The 17,464-nt window shown below is 36.5% G+C and overlaps 1 protein-coding gene across 1 annotated transcript; it reads right to left on the bottom strand.

Moving 5' to 3' along the window:
• Positions 1-852: 852 nt before the first annotated feature.
• On the bottom strand, positions 853-14,113 carry LOC124172290. Its single transcript, XM_046551717.1, has 4 exons — positions 14,030-14,113; positions 10,590-10,679; positions 2,445-3,943; positions 853-1,421 (listed from the first exon to the last, which is right to left on the bottom strand). The coding sequence occupies exons 3-4, from the start codon at positions 3,765-3,767 to the stop codon at positions 1,386-1,388; spliced, it is 1,359 nt and encodes a 452-aa protein (XP_046407673.1). The 5' UTR covers positions 3,768-3,943; positions 10,590-10,679; positions 14,030-14,113; the 3' UTR covers positions 853-1,385.
• Positions 14,114-17,464: the final 3,351 nt, after the last annotated feature.

Here is a 17,464-nt window from a genome sequence, read left to right as displayed (position 1 = left end):
CTTGAATGGAATTGTAACAGAATACAATATTATACCACGAAAGAAAATAATTCACTTACACAAAAAATGTGCCTACCGTTACAACCACATGATAATGGAATTAATTACTTAAAAAATAAATATATTACTCCCATATATTATCATGACATTTTTAAAAAAGAATAATAAATGTGAAGTAACATAATGCCAAATAAATGAGAACAGGTAATAATTTAAGTGAGGATATCATGCCATTCATCTCCAGAGATAAGCCAACAGATACGGAAGGGAATAATTCAGAGATGCTCAGTTTAGCTCATTGATATGCACTCATTATCCTAGGTTATCAATTACAAGTAATAATCATAGAACAATTAACATGTAAAATATGTACCATCAGACATGATTATAAAATCTTTTTTTTTAAATCCACATATAATGACACTAATGCAAATTAGTTAATGAAATAATTTTATTCTATTTATATCTAATGGAACATATTAACAAAATCTGGATGGTCAATCTGGCCTTACTAACTGGAGTGGTGTAGCACAGGTAAAATCATCAATTCAGAAATATCTTACAAAAATATTTACTGTGAATGTATTTCCTATTGAATAAAACAACACTTCATTAGAACCACATCTCTGTTACTCCGAGGTAGCAGAGAGATGATAGATATTGTTTGACAAATAATAAAATTACAGAAACCAAGAGTAACAAATAACATTGCAGAAAATATAGGAAAAAGTAAAATTGTGAAACAAAATATAAAAAATACTCAAACCCATTTACCAAATGGAAGATTTGACAAATAGAGAGCCATTATAAAAAATAGGCCCTATATATACTATGAAACCCGAAGAATGGCGGCCTCACAAAGGCATGAAATAGAAATAGCTACATTTCATATAAAGATATGGGTAAAATGTTCACCCATTATATTCACTTTAATCCTTGAAATAGCAGCAATTGTGAGGATTAGGAGAAATTGACTGTTGCTAAGAAGTTAGCAAATGCCTACTATTTCGAGTACACCTAATATTATACAAAGGATAAGTGATTGTTGAAAATATATACGTGCATCAATGATTGCAATGATTTTCTCTAACATCAGTAAAAATTTGAAAAGGACCAACTAGAATAAAAATGGACTAAGGTCATAATCATGCAGGAAAATGAATTAAAGTTACTTATTTACATTTCTTAAATGTCGTAATTAAGTAATTGAAAAACATGTAAAAATGGAAAAATATCCCATTTTAACCTTTGTCAAAGTATGACTTAAGATTGCATAATACATTCTACATCACATTTAAATTATACACCAATAAAGCCAATAAAAACAGAGGCTTAAAGAAAATAAATGAATGTAAACATAATGTTCATCTTCAGGGCTGGCTCCATCACAATCTCCATAGTATGTCAGGCCAAATTCGTCTCTAAAACAAAAAATATAAATTAATGGAATGAAAAGTATTGCAATCGTAAACAAAATGCAAAGTCAACATTAGGTCACTTCTCATAAGGAGATAAAATATAACTTCCATTTACAAAAATGCAATGGCAGTAATTATAAGCAGCAATTATTAAATATCTTCAAAGAAACCCATAATCTACAGGAATAATTTATTTTATAAGTGAAAAATATTGGAAGACTTTCACTATTTTTTGGAAGTTACATATAAATCACTGTATCGATATGTCATGGATTTGTATATAGACACTTCAATTTCCTAATATTATTTCATCCTTAACTCAGATATGTATCCATTAGATTAGATTTGATGGTTTTGAATAGTCACCTTCTCAAACTTATAACATAAAAGAACATACAAGAGCTATAAAAAGTTATCTTTTGAAAAGGAATCTGCATCTCGGAATATGGAGAAGTAGAATGTTTGACTGAAATAAATTGCATTTAAATATGTAAAAATTAAAAAACCCTACTCCCATTAAATCAAACTACTCATAGAACACATGAGAGGAACATCTAAGGATTGATGAGCCAATGTACCTGAAGTTTCGTTTCACCTCTACAAACCAAGCATCTCCAGTAAGTGGCCCACTTTTGGGAAACCATGGAAAATTAAATCACGAACTAATCTTTCAATTATTCTTAACCCTATTGATAGTTAAACATATGGATTTACAATTCATTTGCTTATGAAGGTTCAAATAATGATTTGAATGTTTTAATTAAGACAATGATACAATGAAGAATGCCATGTAAGCAAAAACTTTGTATATTCAGGTAGATTATTTTTCTTCTCTTTTACCCCACAGCAATGAAAATAAAGACTGCGGACTAAAATGCTAAGACAGCCAAGACAAATGCATTCAATTCAATTATTGGCAGTTTTCAGATTGAAATGGGGGGCGAAAGGGATGCCAATGGATAAAAAGCAAATTATTTCAAAAGAAATATTATTGGGAATGATGAAGTTTAAGAAAATGGAACTCACCTTTGTCATCGCTAGCAGTTTTCGCATCACGTTGCTGAGGTACAAGGGCAAGAGAAGAGGGGCTTGCTTCTTAAGCCTAGCTCTTCCTTCTGCGGATCCATAATAAGCAATAATATGAGGTACAACTACGGCCAGACAACATACCCTTGCCTGCAGTGTCTTCCCATCCAATGCGTAATTGATACCCCCACTTAATCCCCCTCCCCTCTTCCTCCTCTCCTCCGCCTCCTCTAGAGCCCCCATCCACTCACGCTCTCGTGCCACATCTCCTTTGCGATAAGGCCTCCCCTCATTATCAAAAACTAACTTCAGAGATAATTGTGAGAGGTCCCAAGCTAACATAAAACGAACAACTGTCTCCCTATCACCAGAACATTCCTTTGCACCCACATATACAGTCTCACTCTCCAAATCACAAAATGAAATCCAATCACTCCCATTCGACCGAGTCCCATCCAATTCCACAACCGTCTCCTTCATCCTTCCAATGCGATCAGATTCAAAGTCCACCATCACTTTCACCCGATCATCCCCACTTAAAAACTTAATAATACATGCAGTGCATTCATCTTCATCATACAGTCTCTCATATATCTTACGCATTCCATCAACTCCATTCCCATACACTATCCTTGTCCTATGCATCATGCCTTCCACGCACTCCTGCCTTACTCTGGCTGGATCGGATGTAGGTTGACCTAAAGATGCCTCCCCAATAAGACCACACTTGATAGATGTCACATCCTCCGCTGTTGACGTCACGGCCTCTTCCAGACAACGCAACAGTGTGTCACGTCCACACACCTGTGCCTTGAGTTCCTCCAACGATGAGCTCAGCTGTCGCACTAGAGATTTCATCTCTTGCCTCAATGAGTCCACGGAGGACTTGAGAGATGCAATATCACATTCTGGGCTAGCCACGGGTGTCGCATGATCAGTGCTCCCACTCGAAGATGCTTCCAGACGACGCAAAATAACTTTGTCCCTCCTTTGAACCAACGTCACCAAATTCAGAATTTTAGAGCGTTCTACATCATCAGGGAACTGCCGCACCATCTCCTCAGCCGAAGATAATGCATTCTGTTGACTGTCATCCATTATGACAGTGTCAGCCCCTCTTGCAAGCAACTCCTCGACCCAATCAGCTTTACCAAGTCCCACTCCAAGATGCAAAAGTGTTCTTTGCCATGGATAACGAACATCTACATCTTCCAACATGCCCAGTAGGTCTTTATGCTGGAGCAAAGAACCAGTGAACAAACCGACAATGAGCCTCTCTTCGACATATTTCTCTGCACCGCTAGCAGAAATGTTGCTCACCATAATTGCAAAACTATGAAATAACTACTTAATAAATGTTAGATTCAGAATACAGGAAGTTGCCAAAGTATGTTGGCATTAGTATGAAGGAAGATGGCAGTGGGAACCAAGTGAGGTGGAAATGTTCAGCGAGGAGTAACAGACGATCTCAGCGTTGGTATGAAAGGATGAAATTTTGACTGCAAAGAAACAGAATGAATATCAAATTATTACCATAATAGTTATCAATAGTAGTATAGGAACATAACAACTAGCATAAGCTTGACTACAGAAAATATATCTTGCTTAGTATGCAACCCAGAATAAAAAGGAAAATGCTCTAGAGTGGCATTTTTTAAATGCAATCACTCACAACAACCGTTTCTTGGAGGAAATAACAAATCCACTGGAGACCAAAATTGATATACCAACGCTAAAAGATGTTGTGGACAGTTTTCTATGTTCAAACAAGAGGGAGTACCAATCGTTAATTACGGAACCTAGAATAATGAGCAAAGTGACGTTAGAATGAAAACAGAGGATATACACAAAATGTATGATCTGACATGATGCAATTGGAAAATAGGACGATTTAACTAGAAAAAAAAGAAATTAGAACAGCAGAATAAATTCAACAGATGCAGGCGATATATGGTCAAAGTTCAACATATTTAAAAAAAAGATGGTAGCACTTTTGCACTATATTAAATATACAAGTCTCATACCAGATGACGGCTCCACGAGCCGAAAACCGTTGGGTGTTTTAAAATATGGTGATAAAGTGCAAGTGGATGCAGGTGCTACATAGTGGAAGTCCAAAATCTTTAAATTTCAGCACATTTCCACAATATTTAATACACAACACTTGTACCAAACTATGGCTCTGTGAGCTGAAACACGTCGTAGTCGCAATTTTGTGGAAAGGTGCCACCATATTTTTTTCAATGGAGTAAAGCCGTGTCCCAACTCGTTAGCCATTAGGCATCATGTATTTAGCCAGCTAGATTCTGGGCAGCCAACCACAAGGGAGCATGAATTGGGACATCCTTACGCAGGTGCTGCCATCTACTGGGCACTAGGCCAATGCAAAACAAGAGATATTCGGAATTATTTGAACAAATGATGAACAAAACCCACCCTAAATTGTTAAAATGTGATGTGTCAAGTGATTTTGAGTATTAGATGTCGGAGAAGAGTATTTAATCATAATTTTAGTATCTTAGACAACCTTTATGTAATAGTACAGTAGGGGTATACTTTCAAATTCGTATTTTTAGTTCCGTATGGTTTTGTTAAAGAGGTTTTAGCTAAGTTTGTGGCAAAATGTTTGCGTATATTCCTTTTAATTGGTTTGTAATATTTCAATCATCTCTCAACAAAGTACTTTTTCGAATTTCTTATATTTTAGCAATTTAATTTCTAGTTTTGTATTATTAAGAACAGGTCTATTTAGTCTATTCAAATGGTTACCGCCTGACTTGGAAATTATTTTCAAAATCTATTAAAAGTATGGTTTACGTACATAAATCAGGATTCGGTATCATCTTGTAAACACTATTGATTTTAATTTTTATCACTTATTCCGATTCCAATTTCAGGACTTTGTCCAATAGCATATAATAATAATTGTTTATTCTCACGGGTGTTAACCTAATGTACAAAAAAGTGTTACATAAATAAGAATTTAGACATAGTGTTACTTAATTAAGTATATATTAGAAGCATTTAAACATCAATAACCATTATTTAAAAAAGTAAAAGTTAGCAAAAGATAACATATGATGGGTATAAAAAGTTATAAAATAAAATATACATATATAAGAAGCATATAAACATTAATTAGCATTAAAATGAATGCCGACTTTCCTTTAACTAATTTCCCCGTAATTCTTACACTTCTATTAACGCAATATCATCATAAACAAAATAATAATTAATAATTATTCGAACAAGTCTCAAAACATCAACACTACTTGCAAACAAGTACTATCCCTTGTTGACAGCCATGATGCCCTTTCTCTGATTTCTTCCTGAAGACGCTTTGCACGCTTTGAATCATGGGAAAAGTGGGGCGAAGGATGCACTCCTCGATGCCTAAATCTGGCGGCCGCGTTAGCCGCCTAAATTCCCTCCCTTATGCTGGCTAACGAGTTGGGACAAGATGGCGTCATGGCTGAATCCTGGAATTGGCATAGCCAAATGGCCAATTGGGACACGGCTTAAATGTTCTTGAGTAACAACTTGATGGCGACACCGGCAGCGGTGGAAATATACCTCGAACACTATCAATCTTTGCTAGGTTTCTTTCTGGAGGGCAACTCAAGTGTAATATTTATTTCATCAAATGAAACGCAGTCTTATTCCACTGGGTGCTATCCATGGAATGTATGTTTATGCCAGGTCTTCCTCCTCACCACCTTCTCTCCTCTTAGAAATGCAAATTACCTTAGCTATCAATTGTCTTCCCTGTAAACACCATTACATTGGCGGCAACTCCATGGGGCCTGAGGGGGCCCAATCCCCCTCAATAATTCATTATGGGTGTGAGAAAAAATGTGTCAGGCTTGTCGATTTTTCCCTGAGTGTCCAGATGTCAAGATTCGAGATATGAGGGCTCTAATGTTGATCATATGACTCTTTTAAAATGCTTAAAAACATAACACTCACTACTTATAAAATTTCATGGAGTTTGGGAACTCGGTTTGGGTACCCCCAATATTTTTTGTAAGTCGGCACCCCAGCACCAATACTTATATTATGTTACTTTACTTAACCATGGGACTACCAAACTGTGTAACCTTGAAATATGTTGAAATGGACAATAGCAGCTTTTAAAAGATTCCGTCTGTCATGCTCAATTGGTGATCCCATTACCTCCATCTATTCACCACTTCATCTTTACGCTGAGGTGAAGACGTGTAGTGGAGAGAAGCATTTTTAAAATGGCGATGAGTTCCATGGCAAGGTAAAAATCCATTAAAAATCATGGGCGGCAACATCCTATGAAGAATGCATAGTAAATCGTGTCTACAGGTACTACCAGATCCTCAACCACCGAGGCAAATCAGTCCAAAGGACACAACATGTGTGCCCAATGTTTAGCAATGGAACAATTTCTAATCAATCACTTTGCCTTGTGTACATAGGTTGAGAAAAAAAACAGCCCATGAACATTACTAAATTTTATAAGCTGAGAAATTCTGAACTCTGTCTTAAAAAATTGTTATTTTTCATAGAATTTTCCAAGGTTTAAAGATGAAGAATGGCTTCAAAACTCTTTCCACGCAAGGGATTCACTAAATATTCAAAGGCCCCAGCCAGACACCTTGAAAGTAGACACCTTGATAGGAATACTGTAGGGTTTTGTCCACATACGCCTGGGTTTGAGAGAAAAAACCATTTAATAATTTAAAAATACACTCACATGGAATTTAATTAAAAACTTTTGCCTATTGTTTCATGATTGATTTGGCCTAGTGGTAACATAACTGCATTTTTGTTTTCGAAAGACCAGGGTTCAAGACCCGGAATAAATTTCTTCCAGTCTTCCATTTTCTACATTCTATTAAATTTCTTCCATATTCTTCAGATTTCTTGTTTTCGGATGTTTTACATTTATTTAACTAAATCAACATTTATGTCACTGACTTACCCTTGCTTTGAAATTTTCTTCCTATTGCCAAGATTCATCCAAGCAGGAGGGATGAAACTGTGGTGCTGTCATCGAAGTGAAGGAAACTCATTTCCAAAGCAAATGATTTTAAACATACTGTATTCCCAGAGTTTCCAAGGTTCCATACGGGAGAAAAATATAAAATCAGGGGGAAAAAAACTCTACAAGCTTGGAGTGATTGGCAGAGGGGTATACTATCACTTTGTGGAAGCCAGGAACAAGAGTGAACTGGGTGATGACCTGGACTTTACAAGAATAGGCTATTTCAGCGTAATTTCAGCACACATCTCCAGGATTTGAATTCACTGCCAGTGCTACATGGGTTGCAAATTTCAAGAGGAGATACCTAATCGTGTAATTATAAATAACAATATACGTGTCACTGAACAAGCAAGTGCCAGCTGAAGAAATATTTCAATAAGCAACGACCTTCCAGGAGCCAACAAAAAGCCGTGTCTCCAACTGTTATTGGGATTTCATAATTAAAATTGATCAGACCGGGTGTCCGTAGAGGGGGATAAAAAAGGAACGCTCTCCAGAAAGGAGAAAATTGTTCGGGAGGCTCTTGGGAGAGTGACCAAAGTAAATCAATCACATACAGCGCAGTATGCCATTTCGGCCTCAGGAAAACTGCTTCCTTAAGTTTTTATTGTCTATGCCTGGAGGTGATTTTAGTCCATTAGTGTGTGAAGAAACTGGAGAGTGAATTTTAAAATGTTTCTATAGTGTATTCTAAATCTGGGTAACTTATGAGAAGGTTTTAATTCAAGTTTTATAAAATATGTTCTCAAGCCATACATTTGCAACAATACATTTTTATTGCATATTGATTCCTAGGGGACAAACAAAAAGTTTTATTTATGATGAACTATTAATCGATGAGGAATGAGAACCGATAAGCAGCAAAAAAGTTATAACACCAAAGTGCACATCCATATGCTACCATGCGATGCATATTTTTACACGCAAGTAAGGCTGTTTATTTCACGAATCCAGAACTCCATCTTCCTCCTTCAAGAGAAAAGAGAGATTTCCTCATGTGAGGATAGAATACAAATCCATACAACCGCGCATTATGCATTGTCCTCACTAGCACACAATTATACGCACGGTATGCCTCACAGTTAGTAGAGAATAGAATTATTTTTAGAACCTGGAGGGAAATAGGTTTCCCTAAAGACTTAAGGAAACACAAATGCTATTGCTCAGGTAGCAGTTTTATATAATGACCATCTTGCTTTTCAATTTTGTGCTTTTCGTTTTTTATGACAATTCTCATTCAAATTCCTTGAATGATATAAAGGGGCCAAATAATGAATGAAGATTGGAAAATTGTAGACGGCAGAGCTTTTTTCAGTATTATTCAATTTTATACTTTTGTGCATTATATTATGGAGGTATTTACTCCAATTAATGGTCTTTTTAATGCCACAACAATTTCTCACGGGCATAAGGTCTGATTAAAGGATGAGAAAACCAAATAATATTGCTGCAGGAAAAAGCAAAGAGTGGAGGAAAGTGGTAGTCTGAAGAGGCCATGGAAAAGAAAAGGAAAGAGACTAGCTGATGAGCAAAACTAAAAACAGGACCAACAAATGGACATAGACGTCAACCAGTGCGGGCTATGAACCATTTTGAGTTGGCCAAGTAGCATAGTATGGGTAACTGAAAGTTCACATGTATCGACAATTCATTCCCTAGCGTTTACAGCTTGTTTGAAAGCTCTAGGCACATAAATACATGTGAGGAAAGAATGACTCTCAAAAAGAGAGAAGAGTAAGTTTGAGGGAGGAAAGCATACTTCGCCCATTGGTTGGAATAGGGCATAATGGTTTGCAGTGTAGCCAAAAATGGCTTTTTGGTAACTAAAAATTCCAACTAAGCATAACGACAGAACTCCAACCTCCTGTCCTAGCTATAACATGCTACAAGAACTTCAATCTATTCATCTAGCTCTTCAACTATTCAACCATTGAGAACAACATTTCTTTTGTCCTTTCCAAAATCCTATTACACAGAATATCTTAGCCTTTTAACTTGGAACTCAATATCTCCGGTCTATCGAATCCACTTGAATAGGACCTTGGCAACAAAATACATGGGGCAAAAGTTATTAAGCAACATAAATAAAGTTAAAAAGGCATTTCCTATCAATTGCCAAGTTAAATAGACTACTGGACAGAAACAAATGTTAGAAGAGCAATAGCAACGTTTAGCACTCGGAGTGATCAAACTTGATCATATAGGTAGAGCATGGGTAAAAATCTTCCCTCAGGAGGAACCGGAGAAACTTTTCTCAGACGGGTTGTATGTTTAAGATATTTGCTTTGGAAATGAGTTCACTATACTTTAATGCCAGCTACACAATGTTATCACTCCCGCTAGAATAAATCTTGGTAACAGAGTCAGCAATTCGAGGCAAGGGTTAACAAGTGGCATGAATGTTAATTTATTTAAAAAAATGTAAAACATCTGATTATGAGACATTACAAAAAATGGAGAAAGTGGCAGACTAGAAAAACATTACTGCCGCAGAGTCTCAAACTCTGGTCTTTCAAAGCAAAAAAGCGATCACTACCACTTGGCTAAATCGACCTTGAAATCAAAATTTTTTATTCAAATTCAACGTAACCACATTTTTCATTTTTTAAATGCTTTTTTCTCTCAAACCCAGGCATATATGGTCAAAACCCTTAAACTAACCCTTCAACAGTATTCCTATCTAATAGTCTACTTTCAAATAAAAAAGGTTTCCTCTTCTTTCTTGACTTCACTTACGAAGAGTATCTTTGTCAGCTACTCAACTGCCTGTCGCAAGCCCCATTATCATTGTGAAAAAATGGCAACTTTGAAATAGACTTCAGACCACTCTATGGTAAAGAAAAGCTATAATATACCTAATTGTGACATATAAAAACTGTACGATGCATTTTTTTCCATTATTAATTCAATGAACTTGGCAAAGAGAGAGAACAGAAGCCATTCTCAAACCAAAACATTCATCAGGCAACATCAATACACTCTAGCATTTACATTGCCAATAATTAAAGCAAACACGAAGCTAAGACTTAATTTTCAAATAAAAACCAAAACAAAACAATGACTGCAATTAACCAGGGCCATACTCTGCAACACAAACACCATATTCATAATAAATTGATTATGATACTCACTTGGAGATGGTGGAGGTTCAGTCCGGGGAAGCTAAGTCAAAGCAGACTGGGATGGCTAGATAACCACAGCCCAACCAACACTATAGAATCCTGAAAAGGAAAGAAACACACCATGTATTAATACAACCGAGTATCACAAAACAAACGCATTGGCAGTATCTTTCCTCTTTGTACAAAACAGAATACACAGCTACAACTGTGTAATATGTTGTCATCCTATGATGAGAAAAGTTGGAAATTTAAGATGAAATCTAGACAACAATGTCATCAGGGCAGACAAATAGTCATTGCAGATATAATTCACAGCAAAACCATTTGGATTATTAAGTAATGAATTTCATCTCACAAGGGGAGACCACGAAACTTGCTCCGCCTTTTTCAATGCCGTATTTTTCATGGCCTTCGGAATGGTGAACACATCCCTGAACTAGTAGTGGTTCCATTGAATGGGCCTTAGTTTGGCTGTAATTAATTAATTTTCATGCGGTACTTTTCGCAAGCCGCGTATAGTTCCATGATATCGCATCACTTGCCAGGCGGATCGGGTGGGGTAGTGGTTAGCGTTTATGGCTATCACCCGGGGGACCAGGGTTCGAGGCTAGGTGAAGGCTGTATATTTTGTTGTCTTCATTGTGATCAAAAGGCGTCATCTTTTTCTCTAGTTTTAATTGCTACAAGCATAGAGAGGAGACTATTTTTTTAATCATCATAATGGCGTTTAGGTAATTGAGCAGTGTCATTTCAAACACGGAGATACGACGACTACACTAGCAAGGGTTGGTGTGTGCCAAAATGTTTATTTTTCTTTGCTTATACTAATCAACTTCAACATTAAAAACAAAAACCACTCTAACGAGAGCACATGCCATTAAAAGTTTGCGGCGATCAACAACATGCATGCAGACATAATTAATAAGAACACAAAACGATTATAAAATGCCACATTTCTCGAACACTTGTAATTCACTTTACTCCAAAGGGAGTTTACTTACACAGTACCTATGTGCTAAAAGGACCATTCCAAAATATAATTTCCATTAACAAATAGGTTGAAATAAAATTTGATGACCATGGACCGGGCGTGGTGGCGTATAAAATACGTCAATCTTCGAAAACCAAGGATTTCAACATCGTACGTACATTCTGGGCTAGAATGGTGTCGTGTATTCCTACAATGTACTTTGACTGTCCATTGTCTGTTGAATTGCATATTCAACCACAGTTAGTACAACAGATGATAAAATACATGCAATGAATCTTCCTAGTGAACAATGGAATTAATTTTTTATAACAAAGACACAAATAAAGAGGAACAATATAATTATGTCGAAAGCTTAACAAATGTTAAAACATTCACCTTCATATTTATATAAATAATTAATATTTCATGAAACATGATGAATTCGAAGGATTAAAATTATGTTATGCGAGTAGCGACAGCTAAGTTCTCCATGTTTAATAATCACATTTTATTTCAAAGTTTTAAGCTGATTACAAATTTCAAAATATTACTTTTTTACCTACCATTTGAAGAAGAACCACAGGAAAAATAAATAGAGGATAGAATCACAATTTACAGAAAATTAATCGAAGTGGAAGGGTTTAATTGGGACTCTCAGCCCAAAGTTAAGCATTCAAATCATTAAATATCGTTTAGTTATTGTAAATTTTTTAAAAATATATAAGCAAACGAGACGAAAAAGAACATATCTTAACTTTAAACATTCAGAATGTTTTTTTTCCAAATAACCCTATTTAGAGAATTGATGTAGGTGAATTCACTTACTTTCAACGTTAATAGTAATTATTTGAGCATTAGCATGAGTTACTATACTTCAAAAGTTTTTATACATGATCTTAAAATTGCTAGGTGGATGCCAATAGCAAGATGGACGCCGCACGCTAATATCATTCAAGGAAATCCTTCAAGCAAATAAGGTAGTCTCCTTCATCAAAGAAAACGAAAGGCATTGATTGCGATTCATTACCCACCATTAGTGTTTTCGTAATATACAAATTATTTGGTTTTTGAAATACCGGTTTAGACGAATGGCAAGGGTCAAATTTTATCCTCATTTGAAAAAGGCCAGATATGCACCCATGCGATTCCGCTCCACGTGACGTCACAGGGACCTAGTTTCTACACGAGAGGATAGGAGTTATACATCGTCTGAGGTTACCAATGCATGCATGAGGCACAGAGCTCAGGGAAACATGTCTTAATAATCACCTATTAAAACTGGCTAAGGTCGGAAAGTTTTCTTCGTTTGATGAGGTATTAATAAACCTTTTTAAAGTCAAGCGCTACCAGCCAGCAAGGTACTCAGCTACCCTCTAGCATCCTGCATCCTATCAGCGCTCAAGAGCCTCGATCAAGGTCACTGCACAAGGTGGGAGGGGGAACCAGAAATGCGTCGCACGGACTTTTTCCCATCATTCCTACTTACGCGTCGCATTTTCGCGCGCTTGAGATTTTTCACTTTTCATTTAATTGAGAAAAATAAATATCGTCATTTAAAAATCTAAAAGCATGAAATATGTACTCCAGGAGTAATAATATTTCGATTTAGGCAATAAAAAAACAATAGGAAACCACCCTATTGGAACACACCTGAAATTTCATTCAAATACCAGGAATTTACCTAATACAGGGTGAATGATGGTCATTCACAAGATTATTCGAATGACTTTTCGAATTAAAATTCACCTTGAGAAACCACCTTAATGTAATACAATAGAATGAATAACAATAACAGACTTAATCTTTAAAACCTTCGATCATAGGTCTGAGAATGTAGTGCACAATTTTTTCCCAAGTGACACTATTCAATATTAGGAAAATTATATAAAAAATCATTTAAAATAACTGCACAATAATAATATTATTAACGGCCAACTATGTTTACTGAACCACTTTCAAATACTAACTAATTACTACTACTAGCTATGCTGGAAGGACACAAAAAAATCAACATGACACTTGTGCTAGGGCTTCAACTGGGCCATCATACTTCTGAATGACCGACATATAGATGGGAGAAATTCTCCACACAGCTTATCAACTGACTGTCACAAGCACCATGGTTCTTAAAAATACACTCACAACAAGACATTAGACTTCCAACCTCCCACTGTGATAAGATAAAGCCACGCTACGATTGTGGTATTTTAATAATCTAGATTTTGGATGCATTTTTCCCATTGTAAATGCAATGAACTAAGACATGAGAGAGAGAGAGAATAGAAGCCATCCACAAACCAAAACATTAATTAGTCAACATTATCATTACCTAACATTTATTTCACCAAACAGAATGGACACCACACATGAAAGACTAACTGCTTAAATAAAAACCAGGGCCAATAATGAGTGCAAATTAAAAGTTCCACACACTGTAGCACAAAATCCATAATCATAAGGAATTGATAGTGATACCCACTTGGAGATTATGGCGATTCTGTTCAGGAAAGCTAACTTCAGGCAGGAAGGTATGGCTAGATAACTGCAGCTCAATCGGCACGACAGAATCCAGAAAATGAAAAAAGGTCGCCGTGTATTAATAAAATGGAGTATCAAAAAACACACACAAAGGCAATATCTTTCTTCATCACATGATAATGCTAATCATAGCTATGTCTAAGGCCGCTTCACACGGTGGATGATCATGCCATAATTCACGACATCATCCGAGAAAAGTGGAATAAATAATTAGTTCTGATATACACTAAATGATCGTCATTGTGACAATTCATTCACGAATTATTCCGTTTTAGACGTCAAATGATTTCATTCACATGATCATCTTCGCCATGTATAGTGGACTTACATGCTATGGTAAGACGAATTGGAAAGTTAATATAAAATCTAGACTATAATGTCATCAGGGCACATAAATAGTCATTGCAGTGCTAATTCAATGCCATAAGGATTGGATTATAACGTCACAAACTAGACGTACCTATGTTACAGGTCTAAGAATGAATATGGGTTATCTACGCCGTGGGCAAGAGATAATAGCTTATTCCTAATCCACCAAGTAATTTACAATCAATGACAGCCCTATACCAGCGAATCAATTCAAAGCATTTCCTTATTATCAAGTACCGTAATTCCTTTCTAAAATACCATAAAGGTGTATTAAATTGACAGATTAGCCTAGAATAAGGTATTCGTACAGTGCGATGTTACATTTACTACTAGCTCTCACTAATAACTAACCTTTCCAGATACGTACGTAACATTGGAGAAATTAAAAGGTACTATACATCAGACAAGTCCGTATCACAATACATACAACATAGCCTGAGAATCGATTCATGTCTATTGAAGGTTAATAACACTCGCCATGAAGACATGATAATAATGAGCCTGAAGATTGTCATGCCTCTAACAAACCATCCTATCAATGACCTGAATACGTATCTTCACTAATCATGGAAACACATGATTTCAGGCACACGCAAATAAAATGAAAATAACACTCTCGTTACTCATGTCCACTACTTCCTTCAGAAGTACTTACGTCATCTTCATAGGCGGATCCAGGGGGGGGGGCACGGGGGCACGTGCCCCCCCCCAGACCCTTAAAAATATGATAGATTTTTAATACGGTCCCATTATAATTTCGCTCGTTTTGTATAACAAGGTATCCTTGTGCCCCCCCCTGAACAAAATCCTGGATACAGCCTTGCTTGTGCCCCTCCCAGAAAGAAATCCTGGATCCGCCCCTGGTCATCTTCACGTACCCAAATCTTCGTACAATCACCTTAGTTTGGAACATGGCTCAGAGTATTCAGAATGGCCCTTATATCCACTCAAGCGTAATTTCTAATTGTTCTACGCATAAACAAGCAATCTCAAATTTGTAATTAATCACTATTGAAAAAACTCATAAGCACTACACCTTAACAATCATATATATTTTGAGCTCGATCATTAATACGAACAACTGAATACCACATGAATCATGACCATTGAAATACCAAATGAAATGATATGGCTTCTGAAATTAACCTCACTCTAACACAACCGTAACATAAAAATGGTTACATGAACTTACTCAGGCGGGATTCAGACTCCTACAAGCACTGATATCGGGACATTAAATAATGTTGATGGCAGCGATACGAAGGCGATGAATCCTCAGAAGACAACGACTCTGTATATGTTGACCCTTCGAAAGCTGAGCAGGAAATGATAAATTTTTGGCGCGCGGGACGCTATTCAGAACGAGTATCCAAAATATTCCAGGAGATGGCGGGTGAATTGGAATTCCCCTCCCTCCCCTCCATAGAGGAATAGAAGTTCCAAACCTAAACCCCCTTCTCTAAAATCCTCTCCCCTCCACTGTCCCCCTCACAATACCTCAGTGCCTCAGTCCTCGTGGGTATGACTCAGGGTCACGAGCAACCCCCAAACCCGCTCCCTCCCACTCCCTTCCCCTCACCAACTTAACAGGGCGTGGGAACGGCATCTATCCTTTTCTTAGTTGTTTCGTTCTCCGAAAAGATTCTGTCTTACTTCCTTATTTGGGAAGTCTTGTACATAAAACTTTCGACGATCATTCAATATTATAGTATATTTGCAAATAAGGGCGGTTTTGACATTGCGGACCTCGGTTCAACTCCGAAAACATATCAGCCCACGCGAAAAATGGGTTTTGTTAAAAGAATATTAGGAAAGTGCGACGACAAATTGAGAGAAAGTAGCTACTTTTCCCTCGTTAGACCACATTTGGAATACGCTGCCAGTGTTTTTTTGCACATGGATTCACCGCGCCGAAGGCGCGAACTCTGCAGCTGTCCCGGTGAGCGATTGCTCACCCTAACCAGCCAGTTGACATAGTAATAATCGTAATGGCTTGTGTGTATCGTTGTCTGTGTAGTGTTTTGTTCGCGAGAAAAAAGAAACTTAAATCTAACCTTATATTTAGAAATAATCTACAAACTAAACAGTAGACATGGCATAATTTTTAAATTTTTTGAAAATACAATAGAATGACTTTGAGAATTGGTGACATTGTTATTGCCACAACATGAATATTATAAAATAGAGAAATACTAAAGCATAGTCTATGGAATATAGTATATATTTTTTTTCTTTTTTTTTCCCCTTGTAGTGGATTTTTTTTAATAATAAAATATTTATATATATATATATTTTTTCAATTTTTTCAGTCTTTTTTTGCGTTTTTTTAATGTTCTTTTTTATAATTATTTTGTTATTATTTTTTTTAAATATTTTTTTCTTGTATATATATTTTTTTTTCTAACCACTGCTTGGATATTTTTTTTACAGTTTTTCAGACATATGCATACTAAATATAAGAGTTTTTTTACAGAGAGCCAGTTGGGCTAATTGGCAACAAACAAAAGATCTTGTGAAGTAGTGAAATTATTCTTAATAGTTACGCACCGGGTGAATAAAATTGTGACTGAACTTAAACTAGAAGAAGTAGGAAAGACTCATAGGAGAGAGTTTTGATGAGGCAGTGTATACTTTGTATGGATACTGGGATCGTAGTCCCATATGTCTGTAAGTAGTGTATTATTCGTGCTCTTCAGCCTGGACTTGAATTTAATGACTAGGGAGGAAATAAAATCATTCATTTTGGGAATGTTATGGGCGGAGAGATCGTCGGACATACGGATAAGTTTGCTGATTTTTAAAAGGTGGCGGATAGACTTGTTTTGAAAAGATTCAAGTTTGTTACGGATCCCTCTGTTCTTAGCGTAGATCTCACACGCGTAAAGTACAACTGGTCGAATAATTGATTTGTAAAGTCGTGCTCTTGACTGGTGGGATAGAGGGGTGGAAGGGGTACACAGACAAGAGATTGCCTGCCGGACTCCGATGGCTTTAGCGGTGACGGATT

The sequence above is a fragment of the Ischnura elegans genome, assembly GCF_921293095.1.
Source record: "Ischnura elegans chromosome 13 unlocalized genomic scaffold, ioIscEleg1.1 SUPER_13_unloc_1, whole genome shotgun sequence".
Taxonomy (NCBI): Eukaryota; Metazoa; Arthropoda; class Insecta; order Odonata; family Coenagrionidae; genus Ischnura; species Ischnura elegans.
Note: the sequence above shows the minus strand (reverse complement) of the source record. Positions and strands in the feature narration are given on the sequence as shown.